This window comes from Balaenoptera acutorostrata, chromosome 13, assembly GCF_949987535.1.
Source record: "Balaenoptera acutorostrata chromosome 13, mBalAcu1.1, whole genome shotgun sequence".
NCBI lineage: Eukaryota > Metazoa > Chordata > Mammalia > Artiodactyla > Balaenopteridae > Balaenoptera > Balaenoptera acutorostrata.
Genome location: NC_080076.1, coordinates 4,552,930 through 4,571,483, shown reverse-complemented (window position 1 = coordinate 4,571,483; position 18,554 = coordinate 4,552,930). Strand labels below are relative to the sequence as shown.

General features: G+C 56.3%; 1 protein-coding gene across 3 annotated transcripts; it reads left to right on the top strand.

Moving 5' to 3' along the window:
- Nucleotides 1–473: 473 nt before the first annotated feature.
- On the top strand, nucleotides 474–17,134 carry CNDP2 (carnosine dipeptidase 2). 3 transcript variants are annotated; one of them, XM_057527083.1, is made up of 12 exons: nucleotides 474–560; nucleotides 3,273–3,363; nucleotides 4,437–4,580; nucleotides 7,978–8,140; nucleotides 10,246–10,334; nucleotides 11,819–12,019; nucleotides 12,274–12,358; nucleotides 13,092–13,252; nucleotides 15,096–15,260; nucleotides 15,608–15,749; nucleotides 15,962–16,109; nucleotides 16,499–17,134. In XM_057527083.1, the coding sequence occupies exons 2-12, from the start codon at nucleotides 3,304–3,306 to the stop codon at nucleotides 16,566–16,568; spliced, it is 1,428 nt and encodes a 475-aa protein (XP_057383066.1). In that variant the 5' UTR covers nucleotides 474–560; nucleotides 3,273–3,303; the 3' UTR covers nucleotides 16,569–17,134. The 3 variants fall into 3 exon arrangements, with proteins under 3 accessions (XP_057383066.1, XP_057383067.1, XP_057383068.1); XM_057527084.1 differs by having other exon boundaries at nucleotides 490–555; XM_057527085.1 differs by lacking the exon at nucleotides 474–560 and adding an exon at nucleotides 658–1,126.
- Nucleotides 17,135–18,554: the final 1,420 nt, after the last annotated feature.

The following is an 18,554-nucleotide window of genomic DNA, read 5'->3' as shown; positions in this document are numbered from 1 at the left end:
CTTTCTTCATTAATCCCTAGGATTATTGGAAGACTAAATACTAAAATATTTCCCCCTCTCAGCAATGGTGCTGGTGAAGGCTTGGCGAGCGAAGTGCCAAAGCTACGTGAAATTGCAACGCGCGCCCCTCAGGAGCCTGCGGGGACGGGAGCTTTCGGCGGGAGGGTTCGGGGTGTGTGTGGGCGCCCCCACTTCGGACCACCTTGCACTAAAGGCCACTTCTCGGGCCTCACCGTGAAAGCCCTAGGCGATGGACGGAGGGAGGTCGCCGCCCAGGCAGGTGCTTCGGAGCCCCGCCTCCCCGGGTCTCAGCCCCGCCCCGCCCCGCCCCGCCCCGTACCGCGCAGCGGAGGGGCGGGGCGACGGCAGGGGAGGGGCGACGCCGTCTATAGCAAGGCCCGCGATTGGTGGACGGCACGGCGGCGGGGGCGGAGCGACACCAGCTCTCCGGACAAGGGCGGGGATTGGTGGGCGGGACGGCAGCGGGGCGGGCCCGCGCCGGGGGCGAGACCGGGGCACGTGGTACGGAAGCGGCGAGGCGGCAGCGGCGGGCTGGTGAGGTGCTGTCACGGACCGCTAGGCGGGGAGGCCCTGAGGGCGGTGGCAGCGGGGCGGAGGCCGGGAGCGTGGGGCCCCGGGCCGCCTCCGGGGGAGCAGGGGAGGCCGGGCGCGGCTGGGGGGCCGAGGGCGCAGGCCCGCTCCGCGCGTGGCCGGCCTAACGGGAGAAGAGGGTGTCGGGTCAAAAGGCCCGCTCGGGGGTCCGGGCTCTGGGGCGGCGGGGAGGACGCGCGCGCGCCGGTCTCTCGACCCTCCCTCGGCGAGGCCCGCAGAAAACTAAAGCCTGTGTCTCGTAGCAGAGCCCTTGGCGGAAGCCTGAGTTTGGTGTGGCGGGACGGCTTGCGCCCGGGGGTCAGAGGCCCGGGGTCAGGGGTCTCTAGCCCCCGCCCACATTTAAGGCTGGGAGTTTGCAGCTGGCCGCCCTCAGGCAGCCTCCGTTTTCTCACCTGTCAAGCGGAGTGATGCCTGGTCCCGGTTCGGCCTGCACCGAGTCCTTGAGACCCTGGGCCTCGCGGGCAGGGCCTCCGAGCCGCCCGCGCCGCCGACACGGGATCCTCAGTGATTTGGTGTAGGTTTTACTCATGCCTTTGTCGTCCCTGGTGTTTGCAGGGAGGGGTGGCGAGAAGTAATTCTGTAGAACTGTACGTTTGGATTGAAGGTCTAGATTGGGCAAACCAGAGGTCTCCACAGCTGTTTCAGTGGTTTTACACAGGCTTGAAGCCCTGATTCAGGCGTTTGTTTAGGGTACCATGTGCCTTGAATCAGTGCGGGACAGGATGGGGGCACTCAGAACTGGGAGAATCATTCGTAGGCATTGCTGGATGGTTCCAGGTGCCGCCGTATCACTTCTTCCTCTCACACTAGTTTCACTGTTGAAGTTATGTTACTCCCCAGAACTTTAGATTCCAAGAGGAGAGTATGGCTGGCATTTCTTTCTAGAGGGTAATATTTGCTTTTGCTCACTCCAACTCGGTGCTTTCACCCTAATAAATGGAGTTCGCCAGGGCATATAAAAGAAGTGGTGGTGAAACGGGAAAAACCAGAACTGTGAGTGGGAGGGAGAAATGGACCTGGCCTGACCTCTCTGACTGGGTTCACAGTTCAGAGGAGCAGTTGCTTTTTCTCCAGCCTTGGTGAGGTGGCCTGCAGGGCTCAACAGTCGGTCTTGGTCTGTGTTTACTCTCCTTTGATAAAAGGTGCAGCTTAGATAGTTGAATCTTTGACCTTTGCTGGAAGGCCATTGGTTAATTGGGCCTCAAAGAACATAATATTAATGAGAATATATTACAGTGAGTGTGGGATTTGTGGCATTTAATGACCAGAAGCTCAAAAGTACCTGATGTAGCATATTGTCCTGCTAAATAGGGTTTCTTTTGTGATTGAAAACTTTGACTTGTATGCTGTGCCTCTGCATTCAGGGATCCCTGTCTTTGAGGTCAGAGCCTCAGCTGAAACCCTCTGAGTTGGCTGGAAGGTTTGTATGCTCTTTTCTGGGTGTGGGAAGAGGATTGACCTTACTGAACTCACACTGCACTTCCTCGATCTGTTGCCAGGCTTCATGTCTCAGTGGATAAAGTCTCTCCTGTCTTTAGAAGTCACTTCAGAATCCTATACCAAGAAAAAGATGCTCTTTAACTACAGTGTGTCCATACGCAGGCGCTTTTCTGGCGTCCTGCTCTGTAACTACAGAGATGTGGTAGGGTCTTGTGACGCTGCAGCTGCAGTTCTGAAATACTTCCTGTCACTGCTGAGGTTTGAGTCTTGCCACGTGATGGAATCTGAGTTGTCAGTTGGAGGAAGGGGGGAGAACCCATTTCGAAAGTGCCAATTCCAGGATTTTCTGTGCTTCATATTGATTCCAGTTTTTAAAGAAGATGAGTCGGGACTTCCCTGGTGGTCCAGTGGTTGGCACTATGAGCTTCCACTGCAGTGGGCACGGGTTCAGTCCCTAGTTGAGGAACTATCAGTAGGATCCTGCATGCCTTGAGACACGGCCAAACAAAGAAAAAAGATGATGAGTCACATGATTTCTTTTCCCCTGTATTTGTAAGGTGGAGCAGGGCGTGTTGGGTCTCACAGAGCAGAAACTGGATGTTAGAAAATGCACCTGGGAGGCTGGAAGTTTCTTTAATCTTAATCGGGCCCTAGTGGAGTTTCATACGTTGTCTTGGCTGTTTCTGGGCCCAGGTTGTCAGTTTCCTTAAACTGAATTACGATCCTTTCCTCGGGCTTTGTTTGCTGTGTTGTTGGTTTGTGGCATAGAGACAAGATGTGACATTTTTGGTGGAAGCCTTGGAGTGATTATTTCCTCTGTGGTAATAGTAAGGGGGAAGTTGTGTGCTTTAAGAGAGTAAAATTAAATTTTAAAAAACGTTTTAAAATGCCGGTATGTCAGTGCTCCTGGGGAGTACCTGCTTTTAATTTATATCAGATTGTCTTCAACTCAGGCCCTTCCTTCGATTACCTTCCATTTTGACATACAATTCTGTGTACCTTTTCCTTCTGAAAAAAGAATGGAGATCAGCCTGAGCCTCTGACTGCTTTCCAGAACCACTGTATCTGCCGAGGTCACTTGCTGGAGTCCTCGTGACGATTGCATCCAGTGCTGGTCGGGGGGTGGAGTACAGTTTATGATCCTGCACAGGTGCCTCCAGGCCTGTTGATCAGTTGGACCCTGTCTCGAGGCAGCACTGACAGATTCTTCTTCCTTCCAGGAATCTCCAAGGTCTGCGGTCTGGTTGAAAGATGTCGGCCCTCACTGCCCTGTTTAAGTACGTTGATGAGAATCAGGATCGCTACGTTAAGGTAAGGGAATGTTTATTCTAGTAAACATTCAAGTTCAGTTTAATTGCATGGTACCCAGAGAAACTTTCAAGAAGCTAATATGAATTATGCTGTTCTAATCAAGTGTTACAGATACTGTCTAGATGGAGAAAGACCAGCGCTAGTGTGATCTCACATGTGGAATCTGAAAAAGTTGCGCTCAGAGAAGCTGAGAGTCGAACGGTGGTGGTCGGGGGGTGGGGAACTGGGGAGGTGTTGGCCAGAGGGTACAAACCTCAGTTACAAGGTGGGTAAGTTCTGGGGATCCAGTGCACTGCGGGGTGATTATAGTCAGCAAAACTGTATCGTGTACTTGAGTAGATCTTAAGTGTTGTCACCACAAGAAAAGAGTAACTGAAAATGTGTATTGTCTAGAGGTCTTTTCCTCTGCTTTCTCATTACAGTATATAAGTTGGCTTTTGACAGAAACTCTTAATACCTGTTTCTAGAAATGGCAAAGCTAATTGAAGATTTTTGTTTATTCTTGTGGTAGATATAAAGAACTATTTTACATTTAGCATGTTTTAAATGATATGGTAATGTTATGTATTAATCTGTTTCTTGATGTTAACTTAAAGAATCATACGTTAAGATCGCCCTTGGTAGACATGTTTCAGGTGAAATCTTTAGAGTGCTCATTCTAAAACTTCTATTTTCGAGAACTTGGCCATCGTCAGGATGGTAAATAAGCCAACTTGGACTCTGAAAATATTGGGTATTTTCTGTATCTTTCAGCTGTAATTTTGTCAGATGCAGATGTAAACGTGTTTCTGGAACTTTGTACATGTTACACTCACGTCATGCTTTACGGTTAACGATTTTCCTGTCATGCTGTATAGTTCTTGGTGTAGGGTCAGTACAGGCAGTCCCTTTATATCTTAAGCAACAAGCAGATGCCACGGAGCTCTTCTTCTGCGTCTGGGCAGCATGTTCCAAATGGAGTGGCCGCAGGTAGCAAGTGACCTCTGTGGGCCGGACAGTGGCACCCTTGTGAGTACCTTCCTTCCTCAAGGAGCACCTTTTCAGAATCCCTTCTGCTTATTATCCACAAACAGAAACTTGCGGAATGGGTGGCCATCCAGAGCGTGTCTGCGTGGCCCGAGAAAAGAGGCGAGATCAGGAGGATGATGGAGGTCGCCGCTGCCGACATCAAGCAGCTGGGGGGCTCCGTGGAGCTGGTGGACATTGGGAACCAGAAGGTATGCGGCCGGCACTCTCCGCGCTGCAGAGCCACAACGAGCAGGTTTACTGAGGAGTTGATAGGCCTCCGCTAGTTCTTACATGTCTTTGCTTCAGATAACCTGCTGGTCTTTCAAACAAACAAAGAAGGCCTGATTTGGATGCTAAACTGTGTGATTTCTTGAGCTGGATTAGACAGAGATTTGTGATACTCATCACTATTCTCCAGGAAGGAGAACTGTTGAGTGTTATCTAAGCAGAAGTTAACATAATGGCCATTCTGAGGCGAGCTGGCATTCCTTCCCAGCAGTCAGTCAGCCTTCAGACCAGGAAGTTGCTCTTTGCCAATCAGATGCAAAACTAATGGAGACTCCAACTCACACCCACTGTGTCCCCAGTTGGTAGAAACAGCACTTTTCATGACTTGAAAAGGAAAAGGGCTACTTTATGTGTGGGACTTGGGGCTCAGTTGCATTTTAATGCAGGATTCTGACAGATTCTAACTTGAATGAACAATCTTACTTTTTGGTGCATTATTCCACTATTTTCCTTTCAGATGATTTCAGTCCCGTGTTAATTACATGTTTCGTGGCATGCATTTTCGAAGTTTGTAATGCTCTTTTATGTTGCAGGGATAACTGGGTTTGGTTTATCTTGGTTCTCTTGCCTGATGATTTATGTGTCCGTTGAAACCACATCCTGGGATTTCAGATATGGACATTCAGCTCTTTTCATAAATGGAAGGACCCAGAGGCCCAGGTGGGCTCTGTCTCCCTGGGAACCAATAATAGGCCCATGGCAAAGGAGGTTAAAATCTGGGCCTTCCGATTCCCAGTCCAGTGTTGTTTGTGTGAGATTTCTTCTGACCACAGACTTAATAGTTAACTGAAGATTACTTAAGGCACATTAGAGCTTCCTGGCACTTTGCCCACTCATGAGAGGCTAAACCAAGTTTCTTTGAGTTAGTGTCTGTTAGGAGCATACTTGACTTTCTTCCTCTTCCTTTTTTCCTAATATATTAAAAAAAAAATCTAGGTGACAAATAATTTTTAAGAGTTGTTTTGTTAAAATAGATGGATCTATTCTGTTTAACACGGATGTTACAGTGCGGTTCTTCAGAAAGGGCCTTCCACGAAAGACTAAATGACTGCCACACTATTTGAGTTCCACGACGCCTACTTTTATCAGGGAAGGAGTTGGCAGCTTTCATCACTGTTAGAGAAGCTCTGCCGAGGTCCTCATGGGGCGCAGCCATAGCACATGTGGTCCCCTCTGCCCATCAGTTCATCTGGCAGTGGTGTTGCCCTTTCCTGGAGGTGGTGGTGACTTGGGGCGGGTGTGGGGTGGCTGTCAGCACTTGTATGCGCAGAAGCTGGGGTACTTTCAGGCTCACAGAGGAGAGATGTTGGGAGCCCGGTCCCTGCTGGGCAAGGTTCAGGGGCCGATGTGACGGTGGGAGGGCTGATCTGGGGCTCTTGGGGCCTCCCTGCCAGGGTTGGTGCAGGAGCCGTCACGTCCGGCCTGCCTGCAGCCCAGCGCTGCCCCGGGTGGTGGCGGGCCCTGTCCCTGAGGGCCCGAGCGCCAGACAGAGGAGCTCAGCAAATGGGGCAGTCATGGCTCCTGAGCAGAGCAGTGACGGGAGAGCCCCCGGCGCCGGTCCAGTGGGTCAGGGGTCGGGAGCTGGACTCGTGTGGTGGCCGTTAGAATGGGTGGAAAGGAGGGAGACGTGAGGACCCCTTGACACAGACTTGTGCCCAGACAGATGCTGGTAGAGGACAGCGTGTTCTCCCTGTGAACACATCACTGTGTCTCTCGCCCAGGCCTTGTCCTGTGACATCTGAGTAAGTGGGGAAACCCAGAGAGAGATTTGCAGTTTGTGGCATGAATATCTATGGGCCCAAGTGGCTTCTTAGAAAATGCTAAAGTGTTTCGGAGGAGCTACCTGGAGCAGAGATTTATTTAGAGAAAATCTGTTTTTAAAAATCACTTTCCTATGAGGCAAGCAAAGGGCCAGCTGGGACCGCAGCGCCCCGTGTCTTGTGTGACCAGGTCAGGGCGTTTGGTTTCGAGAACGGTTCTTTGCCCTGGTGGCTACAGGCCGTCCTCGCGAGGACACAGCCCCAGGGCAGCTCACGTGGGTGGGTGGCGAGGTGGAGTCCAGGATTGCGCGTGGGCAGCTGCAGGGTCAGCAGCAGTTAAGTTGGCATTTATGAGTAGGGTGCACTGGAAGGACAGATCCCGTATCCTGAGAGAACTCGGCGGCCTGGAACGTTCCCTGATGGGCGCGGAGACGTAGAGGTGCTCAGTGCCCCCGGGAGTTTGGAGAAGGACACTTTTACCGGCCCATCCCTTGTCCCGATTTGCTTGTCGGTTTTAGCTGCTGCTCATTTTACCTCTTAATTGTAAATCGTTACCATAGCTTCATTACCAGTTTGGTTTGTGTGTTCTGTTTAGTTACGTATGTTTTCAGAGCGTTTTCTAGTAACTAGCCTGACACCCAGGTGTGTGATGGCTCCTCTGTGACTCTTCCTCGCTCCTGCAGTTGAAACTCAGCACGTGCTCCTTTCACCCTCCCTGCCGTTGGTGGCACTTTGTAAGGACCTCGGGTTGTCCTCTTAGACTGCAGGAACGGGGCGAGGAGGATGGGGTGCCGGATATTTTGCAGGCTCTTCGTGGGCCATGGTTTACCATGGGAGGTGCAGACGCTGAGCTGATGTGAATGTTGGAAGGGACCTGAGTTTGATGTGGGGCTTGGCACTGGCTTGCCTTCGTACACCTGCATTTCTACCCTAGATGAGGAGAGAATCCTGTGATTAATATCTGTCCCCCGCCCGTAGGGGACTGGGAGGCTGATACGGCCTCTGGGAGAAGGCTCAGGAGGAGTCCCAGCTACTGCGGCTTCACGCAGCGTGGCCTCCTGCACATTACAGTTCACCATACCCTGGTCTACGGCCCTTTCTGTGCATGACTGTGATTTACATAAAACACTTCAAAATGCATCTTCTGCTTTAAGATTACCGTAGTTTTTATACAGTATTTTAGAAAATAATGAACTAAGCTGCATCCCAAACTCAGCCTTTGTAATATGTTTTGTTACATAAAAGTTTTTTTCAAAAATCAACCTTTAAAAATTTACCAAGCCACCTGCAGTTAGTAAACATAATTCACTCTCTGTGCTCTGATGAGATGGGGCACGTTCAGGGTGGGATGGCCGTAGTCCAGTCTCTGTGCTCCGGATTACGGGAAAGTATATTCTTGTTAATTAATGACTCGGTTGAACAGTATGATCTTGAACTCTGCAATAGAAGTGGTTGATGAGAACACATAAGATTGTCCAGGGCATGTTGATAACATCTTCTGTAAACACCACCCTCTTTAAACAAAGTCTGTCCTCCATGGCCTCCTCTCCTCCCCCAGCTCCCTGATGGCTCGGAGATACCACTTCCGCCCATTTTACTCGGCACACTGGGCTCTGACCCGCAGAAGAAAACGGTGTGCATTTATGGACATCTGGACGTGCAGCCGGCAGCCCTGGAGGACGGCTGGGACAGCGAGCCCTTCACCTTGGTGGAGCGAGATGGTAGGGACGCTTCCCCAAGGACGAGGACTTGTGGCATTTGCTTAGGAGGTGCACCCGTGGCCTCTGGGTTGTCTTTCCAGAGCTGGCTGTTTGTACATGATCTAGAAATTGGGTTCTGGAAGCCTCACGCGTGTGCATCCATCCTTGAAACCTCCGAAAGCCTTCCTTTCTTTGTTGGAACCAGGTCTCTGGGGCCTTGGGCCTGCTGGGCTTCCCTCTCCTGCTGACACTTTCCCAGGAAGCCCGATCGGAATTGAGGTGGTGCAGCATCCCAAAACCTGGGATCCAAATCTGATCCGATTCGTAGCTGCTTCCGTGGCGCATTTTAGCAGCTCCCGTCAGGGTTTAGGGAAGCGTTGGCCTTTCCCCGATGCCTGCTGCCCTGGTGAGGATGGCAGTGACGGCTCAGTGAAGCCATCGAGGGCTCCCGGGCTGGGCCCCGCGGGCACCTTGCGCACCTCTTCACCGCCCCCCGCACTGGCCCCGCTTCTCGCTGCCCCCCAACCCGCCCCGGGTAAAGGCTCCGCCTGCCTTCGTCACTGAACCTTCACGTTTCCGCACTGGACGCAGCCTTTCGCCACGTGGAGCAGCCCCTTCATTTGTGCCTCGTCCCCTTGGGCCGAGTGCAGACCGTCTTTAAGTAAAGCCTTTCTTGAGGGACACGCTGAGTTTCTGTTGGAGCTTCCCCGGCTCAGGGACAGTCACGCCATTGCTGCGCACAGCGGTCCTCGGGGTGCGCTTGCTGACGTGTCCTCAGTCCAGAGCCTGGACCCCCGCCCTTCCTCTCGTCCCCTCTCCCCTCTCCCAGCGGCGCCCCTCCTCCCCACCCCTGCACCAGAACCCCCCGGAGGTCGTCCTCGTCCCGCCCCTTCTCTTCCCCCTTGCAAGGCCCTCCCCTGGCCTGTGGAGGCGGGTCCTGCACCGCCTCCCGCCCTGCCCCACAGCGGTGCCTCTTGGGGGACCCGGTGGGCCCCATCTTCTCGCCCCTCATTGCGCCTCTTTCTGCGCCAGCCCTGGTCACCTACTGCTCAGCCCCTCCCTGACAGCCCACCCCCAGACAGACACACAGACACGCAGGACGGAAGAACCTGGAGCGCCCCCGTAGCCCGGAGAAGCTGCCCACACATGCCTGCTGGCGTGCCGGGCCGGGGGTGGGCGCTCTCGGCCTCTGTCCGCCTCGGCCCGCACAGCCCCGGCTCCCTGGGGTCGCTTGGTCAGTGTTTGCCACAGGGACGAGGATGTGTCTTAGAAGAGCTCTTTAGCTTTTGTGAAAAGCAGATTTAGTTTAAAAAAGAAATCCCCAAGGCAGTGATGGCTTTAAGCCCCACGCCGCTTTGGGGTGGGTCAGGTTGACCTGCCGAACGTTGAAAATGGGCTACGGGTGAGGAGGACAGAGGACCGACCGGGACAGACTGAGGCCGGGAGGGGCCCCCTGAGCACACGGCGCCCGGGGTTCTGGCCTCCCTCGGGCCTTATGCTGCATCCGGTCCGGGAGGGGGGTCTGGGCTTGTTTCCCTGGTGTCCTTCAAGATGGCCAGCGCCCAGCCCAGACACCCACCTTGGTACGGGGGTCCCAGAGGTGGCTGTGCAGGGGGGAGGTGACCGGTTACACTGGGGAGGGGCAGCGTCCTACTAAAGGTAGTGATAACCTAGAGAGGTATGTGACGGACGTCAGTTCTGTTCCTCATCACATTGGGCTGTGGTGTGGGCGAGGCTGTGGTTCTCCTGGTCGGTGCACCTGCCTCCAGCCAGGTCTCCCTCCCCCGCTGCTGCCGGCTGGCTGTGGACTAGATTTTAACACACGAGCCAAGCGGCAGTGGTCCCGCGGAGCTGGGTTTGCAGCGCGTGCCCTGAGACGGTGGGGACCTTGGCCGCACTCCCACGGCTTGCTCTTAGATCGGGCGAGTTCTCTGGAAGATCCTAACGATCATGTTGGGTGGAGACTCGGGGCTCCTGATAGAATGGAAATGGGGCTTCTGACACGAAGAAGAGGCTTAGGATGGCTGCGTGGGGTCGCGCTGGGATGTCGTCAGATGTTCACCGAGAGGTGCTCCTTTCTGTGCGCTGCGACCGTCACCTGATGAACTTGCTGATTGCTGTTCTAGGCAAACTGTATGGGAGAGGAGCCACCGATGATAAGGGGCCAGTGGCCGGCTGGATGAACGCCCTGGAAGCCTTCCAGAAAACGTGTCAGGTACGCCGCCCACATCTAGGGCCCGATTCACCTGCTCCACCTGGGGATGCAGAGTGGGACTTTCTGTTCCCAGAACAGCCCCTAAAGATCAAAGAGCGCGGGCCAGGAGACAGCAGGCTTCCCCCGCAAACTGCATCAGCGCAGCTGGGTCATCTTCCAGTTTATAGGCTGTTTTCCAGTTTGGGAAAGCATTGAAGGTGCAGTGGTTTTACAGTTGTCCCAAGGTCACCCTGTTGGTGACTCAGCAGGGACCCAGGCAGGTGAGAGTTCCGGGCTCTGACCGCGCCTGGGAAGTGGGCGCTTGCCAGGGCGTGACCCGGGCCCTGTGCTAGCCGACAGACCCTTACTTTCTCTGTGTGGTTTTTATCCTCCTAAAACTAAATTTGATTTTTAAAAATATATTTCCTTAACTGAAACATCTGCTCCTTGTTGAAAGTTTGTAAAATACAGAAAAGTAGAGAGAAAAAAGAGGTGCCTAGAATCCAGGCCTCAGAGACTTAATATTTTGTTACTTACCAATCTTTTCAAGAATTCTTTTTAATCTGATTGTGATCATAACATATAGGCAGTTTCTGCATCTTGCTTTTATTTTGTGTTGTGATAAGAATGATAAGACAAGCATTTTTGTCAGGACATGGGGTGGTAGATCTGAAAAGGGTTCGAGGGAGCTGGGCTCGGGCCGGGAAGGCCCCTCTCCTCCAGGGCCCCTGGGATCAGCGGGTGGCCGAGCGGAGGGGTGGCCGTGTGCAGGGCAGAGCCGCTCAGCGCACCTCCCCTCACCCCTGTTCCACTGGAGTGGCAGAGGGGCGCTGCGTGTGCTGAGCAGCGCTGTCTGGGGGCAGCTCTGAGCTAGGACCCCGCAGACGTGAGTCCATACGGGCCCAGCCTTCCATGGCCTTTGGCACCGCCTCGCTCAGGTGTGGCTTCACGTTGTCTGCTGTGGAAGGGCCGCGTGCCTCACAGCACAGCCTTGGGGAGACCTGGAAGCCCCCGGAGCGGGAGCCACGTGGCATCTTAGGGTCACTGTCAGCTCTGGAGGAGAAGGGCTTGCAGTGCGTGGAGCGCCTTCTGAACTGGGGGAAGCGCGCTCTCGCTCTTGCGTGCACTGCTGGTGGCCACGCAGATGAAGGCTCTGGCTGTCTGTGTCGTGGCCTTTGTTTTAGAGAGGGCGGCTCAGCTTTGCTGGAGACGCTGATTCGCGCTGGGCGAGCGCAGAGACCCCGATGAGTGGCACATGTGGTCGGGCTGGGAGCTCCTTGGAAGGAGTCCTTCTAAGGGTGACCGGCCGAAGCCACGCTTGTCCCCTGGTGGCCCAGCGCCTGGGGACTGAAGGTCTCTGTGGGCCACACACAGCCCGCCCAGTGGTCGGTCTGGAGGAAGTCACTTATTTGAAATTCGTGACTTCCCAACATTGGGTGGCTTCCTGGCTGTTGCTTCTAAGCCTGTGAGCTCTGAGTGCCTTCCTTCACCGGCCTCCTGCCCAGGAAGTCCCCGTCAACGTCCGCTTCTGTCTGGAGGGCATGGAGGAGTCTGGCTCCGAAGGCCTGGATGCGCTGATCTTTGCACAGAAGGACGTGTTCTTTAAGGATGTGGACTACGTCTGCATCTCTGACAACTACTGGCTGGGGAAGAACAAGCCCTGCATCACCTACGGGCTCCGGGGCATCTGCTACTTCTTCATTGAGGTCTGTGCCGAGTCGTGCGGGGAGCAGCTGGGAGGGCTCTGGGTGCCCATGCGTTCTCCTGTGGTTGGCGTTTCCAAGAGGATTTTTTGATTGTTGCCAGAGTTCTGGCATTTAGGAAGCACCTTGCTTTGCTTGTTGAGGGAGCAGATTTTGATTTCGAAAATGGTCGTGTGAACGTTCTTTGCTCACTTTACTGTCGCGCGGTAAGAACGGGCTCCCGTGAGCAGCCAAGCAGGGTGGCCATGTGTCCGCAGGTGGAATGCAGCAACAGAGACCTGCACTCCGGCGTGTACGGCGGCTCAGTGCACGAGGCCATGACCGACCTCATCATGCTGATGGGTGAGCGTGGGCTCCGTCACCGCGTGGCAGTCGGGCGGGAGGTTGGTGCAGGCACTGCTTCCAGGCTGCTTCATGCCTTCTGTCCCTCCCTCCCACCCCCCGCCACTGACTGGTCCCTTTAAAAGACCCCCATGCTTCATTTCTGCCTCCCCTCCCCGCCATGTCGTCTCCGCGGCCCGACTCAGGCACCCTGCCTGCCCTGTCACGGCCGTCCTTCCTCTGGACGCCGTTGTGTGTTACGTCCCTGGAGGGCGTCAACCTCGGTCTAGTTGACACCGTGACTGGCCGCAGCAGTCTCCTGCGCGCTCAGCCCTGTGAGAGCGAGGCCACGGCTCCCTTGCCTGGTGTCCCCCTGGCGCACGGCCTCGGCCCGCCGTGTGCTCAGTCCTGTTTCCTTCCGTGGCGGGCGGCGGCGGCCGTGCACAGAGCTGACTTTTCTGGGACTGGAGTCTACCCTGCCCCACTCGGTTTTCCGCCCTCAGCGTGGGAGCAGGTAGTTTCTCGTGGGGCGTGCCTTAAACAGGACATGTTGGACAGAGGAGTGGTTTTCAGGGCAGGCCTGCGGGAGCCCGTTTGCTCCGTGTGTGTATCCTGCTCCGTGACCGTGGACGGCTCACCTGCCTTCCGTGTGTTACACGGCAGGTGCCCCTGCTCTCCTCCCTGGGTTGTTACGGTAACAGAACGCCTTCCGGAGCGCATGCACGCTGAGCGCTCACCCTCCCCACTCCTCCAGGCTGCCTGATGGACCGCACGGGGAAGATCCTCATCCCGGGCATCAGCGAGGCGGTGGCCTCCGTGACGGACGACGAGCTGGAGCTCTACGACAAGATCGACTTCGACCTGGAGGAGTACACCCGGGATGTGGGGACACAGACCCTGCTGCACGGCTGCAAGGTGCTGCCCGGGCGCCGCGAGGCCTGCCCCCCGCCGGGCTTGCAGAGTCCCCGGGCCGGAGGCTGAGGGCTGGATGGACTCGGGCGTACCCCGGGCACGGGAGCAGCCAGATGGTGCAGGCGCCGGAAGGCACCACGCGCCAGGCTGGGAGCTGGGAGCTCTTTAACGTGTCACATGTCGACTGTGGAGAGCTCGGGAGCTGGGGGACGTCTGCAGAGAGGCAGGGGCTTTTCCTCATTTGCACATGTGGGGAAGTCACTTTACCACCGGGCCAGAGATGATTTAAGCCATTCCTGACGGAGCTGGGTGCTAAGGTGGAAACCATTTGCACAAAACATTTACTTAACTGTCAGGAGAAAATCGTGTTGTGACTTTTCTCTTAATTACCTTAGTTCCTGGTTTCTAAGGTGTGACTATAAGTTCACGTGGTTAACTAAGCTTTAGTTGAACCACAGCGGCAGGCCCTGGGGATGCAGGAGGAGCGCAACCGGGCTTGGCCCTTGAGTGTCACCTCTCCAGGTGACAGACGGGCAGAGAAGCTTAGGGGGTGTGCGGAGGCCACCGTGGGGTGGTCTGGCGCCTGGGGAGAGGGGGAAGCCTCCTTAGACGGGAGTGCCACCGGGCCTGCAGGAGACAGGCGGGGCTGAGCGGCAGAGCAGGCCTCAGCTGTCCCGCTCGTGGGCGGCCAGTGAGGCCCGGGGTTCGGAGTGAAGATGCCTGACAGAAAGGCCTCTGATCTGCTGAGGAGGTCGTGCACTGTCCTGGAAGACGGCGGTGTGACTGGTGTTGAGTAGAGGGACGCGCTGATGAGCCCTCACTGGGGACAGACTGCGGGCAGGGGGTGTGGCGGGATAGGAGCTGAGGCGCTGGGGCTGGGGGGCCGTGAGGCTGCGGGGGGCGCTGGGGGGCGGGGTGGCAGGGCCGGGGACCCCTCAGGCTCGGGACGCGTCGGAGAGGACCGAGCGGGGTAAGGATTTCACAGGCGGAGCCGAGACGGGGTCCTCGCGGGCGGCAGTCAGTTGGGTCCTGACGCCGTGACCAAGAGAGACTAGTCCCAGGGGAGAGACGAGTCTGGGGAAGGTTGGGCTCTGGACACATTTGTATTTCCTCCTGCCCCGCTGCCTTCCAGTAACATTTGCCTTTACGTGAGGTGTCTGCTTAAGGGCCGTGTCTGCTCCTTCCGGCCGTCACTGGGCTCTTTGGTTCACAAACACGTCCAGAGTCACGTGCTGAGTCGCCGAGGAAGCCCAGGGTTTCGGGCGGCAGCGTGTCCTCTCCTGATACGTCGCGTGCCACCGCTGGGACGAGAGGGGCATGAGAGGCGGCCGTGTCAAGTAGACGCTCGCGAGACGGGGGGCTGCCTTGTGCCCATCCCCGCAGCAGAGGCTGCCGGGCTTGTCCGTGGGCACCGGCCTAGGACGTGCTGCACGGCCTGGCTTCCCCTCCTCGGGGAGCTCGCCCCACACTCGGTGTCCTGTAAGCCCAGGACCTAGGATGGCCGGGGTCACGCCTCCCTCCCCTTCCTGGTGCCCCTGGCTCTGCAGCAGCCCTCATATGGGTGGGGCTGGCCAGAACGCGTGGCTCCTGTGTGGTCAGTTTTGTCGACCCGGGCGGTGCGGACTCACTGGGAGGCGCGGAGAGGACACGCTTGCGGCCGTCCTGGGCGCGCAGAGCCCCCTTGGGGGGCTGTTGTAGCGGCTGCCGGAGCGCCTTTGGGGCCGGCTCATCTACCGGCCCTGCCGGGTCGCTCCTGCCTTCCTGACGGTGTGTGGACCCCAGGCCGGCCGGGCTCCTCCGCGAGCAGGCGGTGCCGTCTCCGACCCACTTTGTCGTTTTTCTGCAGAAAGACATCCTGATGCACAGGTGGCGGTACCCGTCCCTCTCCCTCCACGGGATCGAAGGTGCCTTCTCTGGGTCGGGGGTCAAGACCGTGATTCCCCGCAAAGTGATCGGCAAGTTCTCCATCAGGCTCGTGCCAGACATGACTCCTGAGGTGGTCACCGAGCAGGCACGTGGGGTGCTGGGGCGTGGGCGGGGCGTGCTGCGCACCCGGGGCCTGTCAGTGGGGCTCTGGGCAGCGGGAGGGTTGCTTGAAATTAAAACATTACCTTTTACCTTAAATAACTGAAGTTTGTTTCATGATAAAATCCCTTTTTCTGTTATCGTAGTTATGCAGATCAGTGTTTAGCAGCAGCAGATGAGACTCATTGTAGACCCATAGACTCACTGTAGACCCCTTATAGACCCGTTGTAGACGACTGTGGACTCACCCCCAGAGACTGTTGAGGAGTAGATCCCCAGCACTAGGTCAGAGGCCAGGCTTGTAAGACACTGTCTCTCCTGCCTGTGCTTCAGGTTACGAGCTACTTGACCAAGAAGTTTGCTGAACTGCACAGTCCCAACAAGTTCAAGGTGTACCTGAGCCACGGCGGGAAGCCCTGGGTATCCGACTTCAACCACCCTCATTACTTGGCTGGGAGAAGAGCCCTGAAGACAGGTCAGACGTCCTCTTTGGGGGCGGATAGGCGCTGGCGGATCATGGGCGTGTGGCTGTGTCAGCTCTGTCTCTGTGCGGGCTGGGCTGTGCCACCTCCAACCTTGAGAGCAGGGCTGCTGATCTGGACTTGGGGTTGCGGGCCAGTAGATCTGTGGCGGATCCCTGGCCTCGCAGCCCTAAAGCTCAGTGTCTTTTATTCCATTCTCCCTCAGTTTTTGGTGTTGAGCCAGACTTGACCAGGGAAGGCGGCAGTATTCCTGTGACTTTGACATTTCAGGAGGCCACAGGGAAGAATGTCATGCTGTTGCCCGTGGGGTCAGCAGATGACGGAGCCCACTCCCAGAATGAAAAGCTCAACAGGTGAGGGCAGAAAAGAGGGGCCGTCTTGGGGTGACTGGGGTGGGCCAATCAGGGACTGAGGCAAAGAAAGGCCCTGCTTGGAGGGCAGGGGGAGAGCACAGAGCCCTGGGTGTTAGGACACAAGGTGGAGACCTCGCATCCGGACAGGGAGGAGCTGTGGTCCGGGTAAGGCCCTTCACACTAAGTACCGGCTGAGAGCCACGCGTTCCGTTAGACCAGGACCAGGGCTGGTCCCTGGTGGGGCAGTCGGACTGGACTTGAGAACCAAGGCAAGCAGCGCTCAGGGCCAGCACGCCAGGCCGGTGGGATGTCCGCTTCCGGAAGGAACGCAGTATTTGTGCCCGGCCCTCGGGACACCAGCCAGCGTGATGACTGTTCCTCCCTGTCAGGCACAACTACATTGAAGGCACCAAGATGCTGGCTGCATACCTGTACGAAGTGTCCCAGCTGAAGAACTGAGCACCGCCCTCCTCCCATCACCTTGCGCTCTTCCCGTCGCTCAGGAACGCGGAAGCCCGTCTCTCTCCTTTCCCTCTCGTCAGATTCTCCAGGCCTCCAGGAGTGGACGCGAGACCACCCACCTGTCTCAGGATGGAGTTAACCTATCCCGGCAGCGATAAATGTTCAGCCCTGGGGGCTTGTAAACGACCCTGGGTGACAGCTGAATTCTCAGTGGTGTCTCCAGAAAATAGCCAAGGCCTAAAAGCACAAGTTCTTCTGTAGAAAGTTCTGGTCGATGTCCACTGGGCTAAAGAGAGGCCTTGGTGCTTCCTGGTCCCACCTCTGCCCCCAGAGTCAGGGTCACACACACTTGGAACATTGAGTCGCGGGCACCTGGTGCCTCGAGGGCCATCCTTTCTGTCCTTTGCTGTCTTGGGCACATTCTGTCCTTTTCTCAAGACCTTAACTGTCACTGGTGTTCCACATCTTCTGTTTATTACGATCCCTCAAAACCTCAACCTACTGGGAGGGTTATTTGATCTCAACCTGAGTTGCTAAATAAAAAAAGCTGAGCTTCTGGAGGAGCTGCTGCCTGTGCGCCTTTCTCTGCGCAGCCGCGTGCCTGCGCGCGGTGAGGTACGCGGAGCGGGCTGGCAGGGCTGGGGCCGGGCTCAGGACGCCGGTGCCCGTCTCGCTCGTCCTCTCCTGTCCCCGCTCCCGGTGCTGCCGAGCCGCAGGAGAGCCCATCCGACCGGTTTAAACAGCACAGTCCCCCGGCCCAGCCGACGGAGGAGGCCACACTAAACTCCCCCGAAGGAACCGGGCCCTTGTTGATCATGAATGAAGTCTGTGTTTTGTCTCCTTTGCTGACCCCCCTGACTCGTAGGCCGGGACTGGGATGGGGGACAGGGGTGCTGGGTATTGGGCCCTGTCACGCCTGACACCTAACGGGACGGAGTGGAGCCGTGCTTTCCACCCCTGGATCTCTCCTTCACTGCCCGGGTCCCCCTCCTTGCCCCTGGCGTCACCCCCACAGCGTCCTCGCGGCGTCGGGAGCCGCAGCCTCCTTGTCTCCACCCTCACCACTCGTCCTGCTGGTCCTCGGGGAGGCTCACCCAGGAGAACAGTCTGGTACCAGGCACCCTGCACCCTGCGGGGCCCGAGTCCTTGGAGCTACCTGCTCAGGCTCTGTGCACTTTAGTTTCCAGTTAGGGGAAGAAGCTTTACTCAGTGCTCGTGAAATGCATTCATCCCACTGTTCTGTGGGAGGAGAGGCGTTCCCCAATTGTGAAATCCCAAACTTGCCCTGAATGGTGTTACTCCAGGGCAGGAAGCTGACTGCTAACAAGAATCCCCTGCCTGGTCTTATTTAGAAAAAGAGAACTTACTGGGCTGCATTCTTGACCCAGAAGAGAGGGAGCCGAGAGGAGTCCCGGCCTGAAGGAAAGCTGAGCGTCTCCGCGCGACCAAGGGAAAGTCGAAGTTCCTTTTGCTCTTGCTTTTTGGCCACGGCATCAGGAAAGGGTGGTAGACGTGTCAGGATCCTTAAACCACATGTGTTAGTGAGGCCGCCGTGACCACGACGACACAGTCTTCAAGGTGATGACAGTTTTCTCGGGCAGGCGGGGCTCCCCGGCTTCAACGTCAAGGTCGTGGCCTCTGCTCCAGCCTGCAGCCCCAGCCTGTGGGAAGGAGGGATGGGGGAAGACAGGCTTCCTCGCTTCTGGGCACCATCCAGAGTTTGCATCTTTCTCAGGTAGTCACACAGCCTCTCCTAACTGCACAAGAGGCAGGAAACGTGCATGGATGACATTTCTATCGCTGCAGGAGAGGAAAGACATGCTGGGGAGCCAGCCTCGATGTGCCTCTGTTGCCCCGTGGTTATACCGGGACCTTTGTCCCAAGGAAAGCAGAGGAAAAAATGAGTATCTAGCATTAGAAAGAGGAAGGACTCCAGGAGCACTTTGTCATCCACTTTTCAGAGAGAATTTTAACATCTGCATC

Bases quoted from the DNA above. Each gene is read 5' to 3' on its own strand.
- CNDP2 (XM_057527083.1), top strand. From the start codon at position 3,304: ATGTCGGCCCTCACTGCCCTGTTTAAGTACGTTGATGAGAATCAGGAT. The intron at 12,359-13,091 runs GTGAGCGTGGGC...CCACTCCTCCAG, and splicing joins CGACCTCATCATGCTGATGG to GCTGCCTGATGGACCGCACG. The intron at 13,253-15,095 runs GTGCTGCCCGGG...GTTTTTCTGCAG, and splicing joins CCCTGCTGCACGGCTGCAAG to AAAGACATCCTGATGCACAG.